Source organism: Drosophila ficusphila, unplaced genomic scaffold (assembly GCF_018152265.1).
Source record: "Drosophila ficusphila isolate 14025-0441.05 unplaced genomic scaffold, ASM1815226v1 contig_470, whole genome shotgun sequence".
Lineage (NCBI taxonomy): Eukaryota > Metazoa > Arthropoda > Insecta > Diptera > Drosophilidae > Drosophila > Drosophila ficusphila.
In genome coordinates, this window is record NW_025064389.1 from 3,435,550 (window position 1) to 3,449,396 (window position 13,847).

Sequence of the window (13,847 nt, forward strand, 5' to 3'; positions counted from 1 at the left end):
TGAGGTATGAGTTGGTGCGTTGTCTTGGTGGAACAAGACTTTCTTTTTTTGCAAATGTGGCCGATTTTTTTAAATTTCTTCCTTTAGCTTGTCCCATAATGACGCGTAGTATACTCCTGTTGTAGTTCTTCCTTTTTCAAGATAGTCGATAAAAATAATTCCATGGCTATCCCAAAAAACACTTTCCCAGCCGAATAAACAGCTTTAGATTTTTTTGGGGCCGGTTCCCCCTTTTCAATCCACTGTCTACAGTTATTAATCGGCGCCAAAACTCGGTCCTATTGCCTATAAACTGAGCCAACAGAGCGCTGGAAATGTTTATCCGCGCACGTTTTTGGTCTAGCGTAAGCAAACGCGGCACCCAAAGCGCGGACAGCTTTCTCATGCCCAAATCTTGGTTTAATATGTGACAAAGACGTTCTTTTGACATCTTTATAATCTTAGCTATTTCCCTAACTTTAATCCGGCGGTCGTCTAGTACCAATTGATGAACTTTACCGATGTTATCGTCATTGGTTACAATTTTTGGACGCCCCGGGCGTTCATCGTCTTCCAGGCTCCTACGACGACGTTTAAATTCAAAATTTTACGGTGGTAAACGATGGTGCAGAGTCACCATACACAGAGTCCAATTCATTTTTGATTTCAAAAATAAAAATTTAATTACAGCTCGATATTCAATTTTTTCCATTTTGGGGAAATCACCGAAATAGGCGCACAAAAGCGACTGTCAACAGATAATTGCTCAAGATAAATTTCTGAAATTTTGGCGAGTAGCTATTATAATATGCACAATTTTAAGTTTTTTTTGAGATGTGCCGCTAGCTTCACGTTGAGGTCAGTTATTTATCAGACAGCCCTCGTAAGCTTCGGCTTGCCGAAGCTAGCTTCCTTTCTTGTTTTGTTTATCATACCTTATGATGTTCCTTTGAAACCAGGTGTACTACACGTATGTAGTGCTATGGGTAATTATGTATTCGTTTTAGATATTTCTTTTGCAGTTGTTGTTGGAATGTATTAAGTTTTTTTTTATGCTTCTTGTGATTTACTTTGCAGGATTATTTTGTTGATGGTCGAGACTAACTTGTTGATGGGGGACTTATGCGATAGGTGGTGTTGATGTTAATGGTTAGGTTGTGAATTTTTTTCCTCCTTTTTAAAAATGGATTTGTTAAATTTTTGTTGGGTTCCGTAGGAAATGGTTGCTTTCGCAGCGGTCGTTAAAGACGTTTCAGTTTGGAAAAGGCGTCAAGGTGGAAAAGCAAAATTAGGTTTATGAATGTAAAAGTGTTCTTTTTTTTTTTGTTGTATAGTGAAATGGGTAGGTGATTTTTCATTGGGATGTGCTAGTTTTTATTGTCCTGTGAAGTACCATCCATTGAAAACAACAGCGAGAGAATTTTTTATTTCATTTTCTCTATCCGATATAGTCGGTCGATCCGGCCGGTTCCGACTAGAGGTGGGCGCGGGCCTGTATTTTGAGGCCCGGGCCCGCACGAAAACGAATTCTTTTTTAAGAGGCCCGGCCCGCACGAACACGAAACTTTTTCACCAAGGCCCGGCCCGGCCCGCACGAAACTTATTTACACATATAAGGAAATTTAAAAGACATGCAATTTATAGGTATACCTTCTGTCAAAAAAGTACCGGGACTGGATTAATTAAAACGCCTGTGCTAAACCGATTTCGGAAATTTTTTTTTGTTATGTTGGTAACACTGTTCTGCATTACTAAGTAAATTTTGATCGCGATCTGTGAAGTAGTTTGTTTTTTATAAGCGTTTTCCGGGATAGCCTTCAACTCCCGTGCCGAATTTTGTTTAATGTCTTCAATGGTGCTAAAACGGGTTCCACGAAGCGGCAACTTGAGTCGAGGAAACAAAAAGAAGTCGCACGGAGCTAAATCTGGCGAATACGGAGCTTGTTCGATGGTATTTATCGAGTTTTTGACCTTGTATTCGTTGACAATGGTAGCTCGAAATTCAGCTCTTTTGGAACAAGCCGTGCAGCGACTCGTTTCATACTCAAACGGTCAGTCAAAATGGTACGAATTGACTCGTGAGAGATGTTCAGGACTTGTGCTATCTCTCGTAAGTTGACATGATGATTTTCAAAAATAAATTCCTTCACTGCATCGATGTTAGTGTCGGTGAGAGAGGTGGATGGTCGTCCCGAACGAGGCATGTCTTCGACAATCTCACGACCCTCTTGGAATGCTTTGTACCACTCAAAAGCACGTGTTCTCGATAAAACTGCATCACCATAAGCCTTCTGCAACATTTTTAACGCGTCAGTACAATAAATTTTGTTCGCAACACAAAATTTAAGACAAATTCTTTGTTCAATATAGTTGTTCATTATAAAATTCGGCAAGCAATCAGAACATAGACTGACGTAACCAGCGACTGTAAACAAACTACTTCACAGATCGCGATCAAACTTTACTTAGTAATGCAGAACAGTGTTACCAACATAACAACAAAAAAATTTCCGAAATCGGTTTAGCACAGGCGTTTTAATTAATCCAGTCCCGGTACTTTTTTGACAGAAGGTATATAAGTACCTACATATTTGTTAAGGTATAGATACATGAATAATGTTATATATTTAATAAAAAAACAAATCATGTCATATTTTTTTTTTTTATGTTGAAAAAAGCCTTTCGCTCGTAGACGAACTGGCGGGAATAGCCAGAATAGTCCGAGCTAATTTAGAAAGGTATTTTAAGTCCCTTGCATTTTTCTAGAACTCTAAAATATGTGTGCCAGGAGCTGCTAGATAGGCCAAATATTTGTCAAGCTCTATGTCCATAGCGTTTTTCTCAACATTCTTTTACATGCTTTTACGGGCCGGGCCTTTTTGATAAGGCCCGGGCCCGCACGAATCTTAATTTCAAGGCCCGGGCCCGCTCCAGGCCTGTGTAAGCCCGCGGGCCACGAAAAAAAGCCCGGCCCTCGCCCACCTCTAATTCCGACTTATAGGGGAATGTCGTCAAGGTTGGACAGTTGTCAGGGTCGGACACTTGCAATTTTTCTAATAAACCAACAATCGCCATCTGTGTGCGAATGTGGTATTAATTGTTTCCACTGTGGGAAACTTTTCATGCCAAGCCGCATCCCAGAACTGTTAATTTTCCTGTTTTTTTGGCATAGTGTCGTGATAGTGACGAAAAAAAGTATAGGAGAACGCGCAAAAAAAGTGGCATAATTCAGCGGAAAATATGCCATCCGCATGTTAAGTTTAAAAATACGTTAAGTGGTTCCCCCTTAACGAAATCCTAAAAAAATTTATTTTAATTTTTCCAATGTTTTTTACAGTTATTCACTACAAAACATGTAAATACATTCAATGAAATAATTTTTTTTCTATATTGTGAAAAAATATACCTACATATTAATTAAAGAAATAGATTAAAGTTCTAAAAATAAAGTATGAGTTGGATGAATAAATAAATTTGGTAATTAATTACTTGATTCAACAAACAGTGAATTAATTAGTAAATAAGTAAAAAAAAAATAAATTCTTTGAGTAATAATTTATTTTCTCCCTTTGAAGAGGTTCACGCTACAAGCGAACGACGGAAAGAGGTAAAGTCGACTTGCATAATGCTGTCCTGTTTGTCCTAATTGCGAATCTGAATAATTTTTTTTTTCATACTTGGTTCCAAAAAGATCAAAAGACATAAAATACACCTGATCCATGGATAATGTCCTCTTTTATTGCTACTTTTCTGAAGTAGCAATTCAAGTGTCCAACCCTGACTACAGTGGCCAAGCCTGACTACATTTTCTTTTTTTAAAAAATCTCCATTTCTATGTTTTTCATTTCACAACATAATGTTCATTGTCAGACATACCTTTTGCCTTTACCTTTCAAACTATTTACGCAAATGATCTTAATTCTTATTAAAACGATAATTTTGGGCAAGGGTCGAAAGTGTGTCCAACCCTGACGACATTCCCCTATACTGCGTGCAATAACTACACAACTTACGGTAAAGTTTAAGCAAAATAGCTTTAAAACTGAGGGATAAGTTTGAAGAGAAACGGACAGACGAACAGACAGACAGACGGACAGACGTACAGACGTATTTCGATTCATATCGTGATGCTGATCAAGAATATATATGCTTTATGGAGTCTGAGGTTTCTTCTTCCCTGCGTTGCAAACTTCTGACTGAAATTGTAATGCCCTTCTCTCTGCAAGGTTATACAATAAAAGTTTCACAGCCAATGTTCATGATAGAGTTGGAGCCGGAAAGAAAAAAAATGAAGTTCACCCAATCTATAAGCTTTAATATCTATTGCACCTTAGGATCACCGTTGAGGAACCCCAGAAGCGGAATAGGTCCGTGCAATGCATGAGTGGTCAGAAACGCTGCACCCCATGGGTGTCACTGAATTCTTCCTTTTCGACCTAAGATCCTCTCTGGGGTTAACAAACTACTACATATGCTTCATTAAGTATATTGCGGCAATCGCCAGGCGCCTAACAAGTATCCGAAAAAAACGAAAACGGTGAGACAAAAGTATGAGTCAAAGAAAATTGACTTTGAACTAAAAATCCTAGCCTAGGAAAATGTTTTACTCTCCTACCCAGATTTTAAGAGACCGTTCGACTTAACAACCGATATATCAGAATGTACTATCACAAGATGGACGCCCAATTACAAGATCCAGTTTTCTAAGTGATATCGAAAAAAATTTTCGACTTCAGTGAAATAATTCTTTTGACAAGCAATAAATATAAACAAGAAAGGAAGCTAGCTTCGGCAAGCCGAAGCTTATATACCCTTGCAGTCATATTTGATAAATGATCATGATATGCATAAAGGCTAAACAACATCGAAGCTATGACGATATTCGTATAAATTTTCCATATTTTCGACTAAGGTTCATATGGCAGCTTTATGATATAGTTGTCCGATTTTGATCAGATTTAATTAGTAGTTCAAGAGCCGTTATAAACCTCTGTCTGATGAAAAACAACGATGTTATAATTTTATTTCCCTTATTTCTATATAGGTAGATATTTCAATCTTTCTTATGGCAGTAAATGATAACGTTGTCGGATTTTAATGAAATTTTTTTCTTGATTAATTAATCTTGGGATTAATTAATTTGATATTTCCTATGGCAGCTATATGATAGAGTTATCCGATTTTGATAAAATTTAATCCGAATTTCAATAGTAGTATGAAAACACCATCTGGAAGAAATCAAGTCGATTCGATAAAAAACAACGGCGTAATAATTTTTTTTCCGAAATATTTTTGACGTCTTGTACTGTGTGCAATAAATACACAACTTTTGGTAAAGTTTCATCAAGATTGCTTTAAAACTTAGAGACTAGTTTGAAGAGAAACGGACAGACGGAGAGACAGACATACGGACAGACAGTCAGACGGACAGACGTACAGCCGTATTTCGATTCATATCGTGATGCTGATCAAGAATATATATACTTTATGGGGTCTGAGGTGTCTTCTTCACTGCGTTGCAAACTTCTGACTGAAATTATAATACCCTTTTGCTCTGCAAGGGTATAAAAATCGATTCATTTCGTAACCGATGATAAACCTTAAGAAATAGTCGATTAAAGCCCGCGGAATTGATAAGAAAATAAGTTAAAAAATTCACCAGGAAAAGATGAACAAAGATAGGAACCATAGGGACTATCAAGTCGTTGACAAAGTTTTAATAAATGTAAATTAATCGCTTAGGAAACAAGCAAAGGCAATCGTAGAGGCAGATCTGGGGACCACAATTCTCATTAAGGGGAGGGTGGTCCACAAGGCAACGGCGCAACAAACATGAAAACCTACGAAGACTAGCTGACCAGACAAAAACGAAAACGAAAATATTCACAGACGATCCCAGGACGCCAGTTATATTAACGGACCTCAGAAACATTCGCAAGTTAGACGCTACACTACAATTTCAAAACAGGGCCGCCTGAAATATGAACGTATTTAGAACCGCTCTCAAAGTTATAGCAGGTACGACTGACGATTGGAAACAAATAATATTCAATCAAGAGCTATTAATAAAAACAGATTAGGGACAAATGGAATGAAGTATTAAAATTTATGCACATTTAAATGAACTCATGAATTCAATTAATGAAATTCAAAAATTCAAAACGGATAAACCCACACCTTTTGAAAATTATTTTGGATAGAAATAGAATTGTTATCACAGATCTAGAAAATTTCCTTTAGGCTTGACGCTAGCAAAACTAAATATCCGGCTATCCGAAATTGGCGAGTTTAGAAATATAAAAAGTATCTAGGACCTATTGTTTGCTAAATTTCCAAATCCCAAGCTCGTATATAAGAAAATAATGGTCTACCTGGTTCAACATACATATGTACATGACATCATAAAGAACATCTGAAACCCCTGCTTGTGTTGTATTAAATCCAAATGATTTATTTTGTAAGCGAACCAAAATAACAAATGGTTTCGAATAGACCCTCAAGTCGGCCACGCACTTTAACAGTTTTTGTTGCAACCTACTTATTCAATTGGTCACCAAACAAAAACCATGATTATAGATTATACAATTCCCAAACATAAGATAAAAATAAAAAAAGCAGTCCCAAATCGGTTTTTTGAAACGGGTCTGAAACACATTTCAAATATATTAACATGTATAGTAAGTATATTCGGCAGAATATTCCAAATGTATAAGATCCCAGAAAAAGAATCGGTCTATTTTTCCAGATCTCCACCACTTCTATGCTCTATCGCTCACTAAACAATAGTAACAAATTTCGGCTCCCCGGACCCGCACACCCCCTCGTCCACGTTACTATGGATACAATAATAGAACTTTCGTCACTCCTAGATGGCGCCAGGTGGCAACCCAACCGCTAGGATAAGTCGCTACTGGCTAAACACCGTTCGATCGAAAATCAAAGATTATTAAATCCTCTACAAAAATTGAAGAGGCCCTTTGCTCCCGGGTGGAGTGAAGAAGGTAAACTTTTTATAAGATACGGTAAAGTTGCGCTTTAGGGGCTCTTGCTAAAATGGGCTAGTTATTTTTTTTAAGGGATTCCTTGGGGCTTGAATATTAATAATCATACTTTCAAACGAAAGCGAAGACAGAAAAGATTAGGAACCGAGCTCTTATGTATTTTCCAAAAACAGACTGACAACCTGAAATTTTATATTTATTATAAAGTCTGGACTTTAAATTCGAAAGGTGTGTCAACTCTTTGCTAAACCAAGGTGGTTTATTGGATGTTGACGGGTTCTACAACGGAACACACGAGTTAAAAAACAGTTTGATTGCCAAATAAAAAATTGTAATGGCGTCTTCCATATTATTATTGCAGGAATAGAGATTGGACCAGTCATTGGCAGATATAAGATGATTACATCTCAGAAAGTTAGCCTTGCGAAAACAAAGAATTCGCTTGGCTGCCTTTGTAGCATTATTTTTAACCGTTTTACCAGTGTCGATAGTTAACTCGAAAGCAGGATGATACGAAACTTCAGGCAGCGTAATTGGTGATGCTCTGGAGGTAAATACAGTATCAGGATATGAGATAAGGCACAAATCTGAAAACGTTATCCGATTTTGATAAAATTTATTCAGAAACTCAATAGTAGTTAGAAAACGCCATTTGGAAGAAATCACGACGATCTGATCAAAAACAAAGGCGTAAAAATTTTTTATTTCATTCTCTCGTATGTGAGCTATTCTATACGATACTCATTTATGAATTTTTTGGCCCCAAGGTAGCCCTTTTTAACGGACGAGGAATAAATTCAGTGCCAAGCAAGAAAGGAAGCTAGCTTCAGCAAGCTTATATACCCTTGCAGTCATCAAATATCTCGAACAGAATACACAAAGGCGAAATTTTCCATATTTTTTGCCATATGAATGAATGATGAAATTTTATTTGTTTGTCAAGAGTCAATAGAAAACTCTATATTCCAAAAATCATGATTTTCTGAAGAGAAATAACGATGTTATCATTTTATTTCCGTTGATTCTATATCGATTTTTCGATCTTTCCTATGGCAGCTATATGATATAGTATAGATTTCTTATGTTTATTTTTTTGTCAATAAATAAATCAAATTTACGTTTTATTCCCCTTTTTTTAATTAATGTTTAGGCCCCAAGGTATCCCTTAAAAAAAAAAAAAATGTTGCCCATTTTTAGCAAAAGCCCCTGTAGCGCTACTTTACCTAAGATACAATGTACACTTGCGTATGTTCTACAAAAATAAAATAAAATTAAGACGAACTGCGAATAATATATAAGTATGTACACATGAACGATTCGCGCAACATTAAAATCGTTATTTGTTAACTGTGAAATTTGTAAATTTGGTTTTTGTACCAAATATTATTATACATTATTAGTACTTACATGTGTACGTTCATATAAACACAACCAAGTAATGCTCATGTAAATTTATGTATGTATAACCCACAATGTACATATGTATGTATATACATACATGCATATGTATGTTTTTTGTTCACATCTGCAAGCTTAAACAAATTACAAAGAAGTGTAGCCAATTCATATCTATAAATGTGTACGGTATTAAGTATTCGGATTTTATTTTAACTTATTTGCAGCATATATTTTTAAACACTTTTTTACTTTGGCAAATTTATAAATACATTTTTAATCTTAAGTTTATGTCTACACAAAAGGAAGCGCACATTATACAATATTTAAACACCGACTGAAGGAAAAACGACGTAAGGCCAAGCTTTAAATAAAAGCGACATTAAAAGTTTCAAACGACAGCTTTAAAGCTTTACTTCCATTGATACTTTTGTAAGGGCACTTCAATATTGACCTTAAATTGTACTTCTTATAGAGCTTTGTATGAACGTTGAGGTACAACGGTGTAAATGTACATACCGATGTACTATGTTACATTTTGCTTATATGACTTATCGATTTTATTAAGTTTTATGTTGTCTTGTTGTGTTACATTAATTTTTCTACCTGTGACCTGTATTGTATTTCTTTAAATCCATTTATATACATACACAGGTACATATGATGGTTTTAAAATTAAAAAGCTGTGATCCTTGTTTTCTTATGTTTGAAAATATTAAATATTATTGTCTGTTCACATATATACATACATATGTAAAAGCTTTAATTTAAGCTGCCAACTTTTGACCTTTCCGTATTATTCGTGTAAATACATACAATATATGTATTTCTGTTTTATTGTTTTTCTAAGTTTATATATGTATGTACGTGCGTACATGCGTAATTCATACACACATATATGTATGTATGTATATATGGCTAGTCGGAAATTTGGAAACGTATTCAAAAAGCAAGCAATTTGAAGTAACGCGCATCTGATTCTACTCGTGATGCTGATCAAGAATATATACATATGTATACTTTATGGGGTCTAAGGTGTCTCCTCACGGTTGCCACTTCAAAAATTTTTTAATGAGCCAAAAAAAGATTAAAAATGAGCCAACTTGAATTAAAAATAGCCAAATTTTTAATTATTTTTTTTTTTAACTTTTATCATAAAAAAGTCATATAAAAAAAATAAACAAAAACATCACAACATATTTTTCTGCAATGAAACTAAGGATTACTGGATAATTTAGGTAATTCTGTGTTATGTGCGGCGAATAATAAAAAAATTTAGAACAGAACAAAAGGTAAACAATGTTTGTTTACTGGCTGCTGGCGATAACAAGTGCATCGACGACTCGTTGGTCCAGGGGGTCGGGCAACCGAGTGCACTGCGGAACTGGTTCCTTAGACCGGATAACTCCAAAATGAACCGAAATTTAAGTCTGAAGATTTTGAGTGATTTTTGGAGAAGAGAGAGGATTAGAAAATAAAAAACCACAAGGAGATTTAAAGGGCAAGAGTCAGTGGTCAAAGACAGTTCGGCTAGAAAAAAACTTAATTAAATAATAATTCAAATTCCTACCTGTGAGTTAAAACTCAATCTATTTTTTTTTGATGTAAGTGAAGATAAATTTAATTAACTATAGAGTATTCCGGAGTGAATAATACGGGGGAGGAAGAAGAAATTTTCTGAAGGAAGGAAGAAGACCAGCCACCCGAAAGAGACGACTTTTCGCACAGAAAATTGGCCACTTATTCCTGGGTGGCCACAGGTTTTTATTGCAATCTCGATATCTTCACTTTTGCCGACAAAAAAAAAAAATTTTTAAAAATTGCGAGCAACAAATATCAACGCAAATTAAACTCAACGACCCTATAAAATTAAAAAATTAATTAAAATAATTTATTTAGAACTCATATTTATTCACAATTATATTTATTCAAATTATTTATAAACTCCAATATAATTAACGCCCCATTATTATTTATTATTATTTATTTAATTGTGATATCCGCCCTATTTATTTATTTAATTATTAATATTTATTTATCTGTATCTATCTATATACATATGTGTTCCATGTGAAAGTCCATCGGTACCGTTGGTAGGCTAAATAAATGTTAGAATTTAAGAGAACTTGTTTCTGAAAATATAACATGAATTTAAAATGAATTTTAAATCGGTTGGAGTAGAAATTCCTGTTGGGGGATGAGATGACTTAGGCAAGGAAGTCCGACCCACAACTTAAAGTGAGATGTGTCCGAGATTTACCCGAGGATGCACTCATGGTTGGGAGGGGACTCCTAGGACTACAGATTTGGCAGTGTAGTCCAGTCCTGTTAAAAATAGCCGTTGTACAAGTTTGAAATTCCGTTTTGTTTGTTTTTTTTTTTGTTGTGTCTGCTGCGTGGAAATATTTGTGGTTGTTCCCCCCCTGCACAGTGGGCGATTTGGCCTCGCTAGCGGCATTTAATTCACGTAGTGGTAATTCAGATAAAGTTTATTTATGAAATATGTTTTTTTTTTAACTTAAAAAATTCTATGATTTTCCTCTGATCAGTGAAAAAAGAACCGATTAAAGACATCTATTTTAGTTTAGAAGTTATTAATTAAATGCCGCTAGCGAGACCAAATCGCCCACTGTGCCCTGGGATCACGCTGACTAGCCGGCAACTCCACCGCGCGAAAAACACACATGACATCTGACATATGTTCAGAGCTACCATACCAGTGGATTAATTTAGTTTCGATCTGGCACTTTTAGATTTCAGACATTAATCACTTTTATAATTGCACAAAAAACAAAAATGCATAAATAAAAAAATGAATTCGTTTTTTTCAAATTTAAAATACTTTGTATCGCTATTAGCAAAAAGAGCCAAATTCAATAAAAATGGGCCAAAGAGCCAACGAGAAAAAAGACCCAGTTTTGGCTCAAAAGAGCCAAATCTGGCAACCGTGTGTCTCCTTCACTGCGTTGCAAACTTCTGATTGAAGTTATAATACCCTTTTGGTCTGCAAGGGTATAAAAATCCCTTGCTTTTATTGTATTGTTTGTAGGGTTTGGCTCAAAAGAGCCAAATCTGGCAACCGTGTGTCTCCTTCACTGCGTTGCAAACTTCTGATTGAAGTTATAATACCCTTTTGGTCTGCAAGGGTATAAAAATCCCTTGCTTTTATTGTATTGTTTGTAGGGTTGTTGATAACACTGCTCTGCAAATTTCAACTTCTGGACTGCGAATAAGATGCGATATAGTGTTTCCGAAAGGTTTTTTTCGTGCTGATCACGAACCCGGAGTCGAAATTTTCCCATCACGTCAAGTTTTCGTAAAAATCGTGTTTGAAAAGTGAAAAAATGGCGTTTTTGGCCACTTTTGAAAAGTTATACACCAAAATTCTGTTGTCCTACGAAATTCGTGTGGCACCCATACATCGAGCTTCTTAGTAACTTCAAGCTTCTTCAAATGGTTTATAACGGTTTTATGGCTCATGCCCAGCTCTTGACCGATGCTACGGCTGCTACTATGCCGGTCTCTTTCGACCAATTCAGCGATTTTATCGCAATTTTCGACGAGCGTGGCGCATCTTCGACCACCTCTACACCAGAACGAAAACGTTGAAACCATCGTTGTGCGGTGGAAATGGAAACTGTATCGGGTCCATAAACTGCACAAATTTTATTGGCGGCTTGAGATGCATTTTTGCCTTTATCGTAGTAGTACTGTAAAATAGGCCGTATATTCTCTTTATTTTGCTCCATGATTGCGACGCTATAACTAACGAACGACTTAAAAGAAAAGACAATCAGTCAAACACGTGTTAGTGCGTTAAATAAGCTTTCCAAAAAGGTATAGTATGACCTGATGCGACGAATAAAACAAGAACTACGCGCTTTCAGCGCCAACTAGCGAAAATACCGCAAGACTTTTTGAAGTGCAACTTCTTTAGGCTTCGGCCACGCATTGAGCGATGAGCGACTGAGCGACGCTCTCTCGAGCGACGTAAAATATTAAAGCTTATGAGAATGCATTGGAGTGGCCACGCAGCCGCTGAGCGACGAGCGAAGTTCTTGAGCGTCAGAGCGACGTCGCTCAGCGCTAGAATTGGTTTTAATTTTTAGTGCATCGCTGAGCGACGAAATGCAAACAATGCAAAAAATATGCGCGGAAACTTTAATTTCGGCTGTTCAAAGCCGAACCGTTTTATGGAACGACACTCATAAAGTGTATAAAAATAAAAATACATAAAAGTATATAAATAAAATAAAAATAAAATCAATCGATTAATGGGATGAACGTCAAACCTACGTCTTTGTATTCTTTTTAATTGCCTATATTTACTATAACGGCTTTCAAACAGATTTCGTAGAACCTCTCTAGAATAAGGCATTTTTACAATTTTTACAACTAATCATCTCGAGTGATGTCGCTCAGTGCGTGGCCACCTCCCTCAAAGCGATCGCTCATTAACGTCGCTCGAGAGAGCGTCGCTCAGTCGCTCATCGCTCAATGCGTGGCCGAAGCCTTAGGCGCGTTATAGATATTCGGGGGCGGAGTAAAACCGATTCATGACCGTTACGAAAAAGCGAGGATCCCCATCCCTTTCTAACCGCTGACGAACGATGTCTCTATCCTCCTCTATCCTTTCTCCCTCTCAGCGCGCTCGCACAAAGTTGAGAGCGTAAAAATCTAAAAATAGAATGCGGTTGCAGTTGAAAAAGGGGTGAGAGGTGTGAATGTCAAAAGGAATTCAAATCGAACAGGTTGCATACAGATATTAATTGGCACCATAATTTTTATCCATTTTATTTGACCTAGAAATGAAAACACATATCGATATGTATTTGTATTCGTTTCCAGTCATACATCCTCCGTTGGGGATTTGTGTGCTGCAGAATGTTCTCTGGCTAATGGGAAAAAAATTATTATGGTGTCAATTTATATCTCACCAGGTAAATCGATTACTGAAATCAAAGATTTTATCCACCACGTACTTCTGCCATGCACAGAGGATGGTTCGAGGTTATTGAATAAGAAATATCACGAAATTCCTATGAATATTTCGGGAGATTTTAATGTGAATTTCGCGAGGGAAGAATCTGTAGAGATTTTAAACTTTTTCAAAAACACCCTCAATTTGGACATTGTTAATGAAAGGAACATTAGCATGACTAGACATGGAACAACAATCGATGCAGTTTTTGCACGATTTATTAAGGGTTTGAGTGCTCATGTATATATCTCGCACTTCAGTTACCATAACCTAATTATCACGACATTAGGAAAAGATAATTGTGCAATTGATAATGAAAATGTCACATGATAGGTAAATTGTCAATGTATTTCCTTTGTAATTTTAAATTGTAATATTGTTATTTATGTAATATTGTATTAGTTGTAAATAAATTGAACATTTTTGGAACTATAGATACAAAAATTCATGCTTCGTCCTTGAATTATTGAACCTCTAATCTTCAAACTAAC

General features: G+C 36.1%; 1 protein-coding gene across 3 annotated transcripts in view; it reads right to left on the minus strand.

Annotated features, from left to right (window-relative positions):
* The window catches only part of LOC108101760 (calcium/calmodulin-dependent protein kinase kinase 1), a 43,492-nt gene extending 34,608 nt beyond the window's left edge, over nt 1–8,884 (minus strand). Inside the window, exon 1 of one of the 3 annotated variants that reach the window (XR_006245620.1) lies at nt 8,388–8,884. Coding sequence is in view for 1 of the 3 variants with exons in the window: in XM_043208477.1 (XP_043064412.1) it covers nt 8,388–8,426 (39 nt within the window). In the remaining 2 variants the exon portion in view is untranslated. The remainder of the gene's footprint in view (nt 1–8,387) is intronic. The other 2 variants (XM_043208476.1, XM_043208477.1) reach the window with 2 other exon arrangements.
* Nucleotides 8,885–13,847: the final 4,963 nt, after the last annotated feature.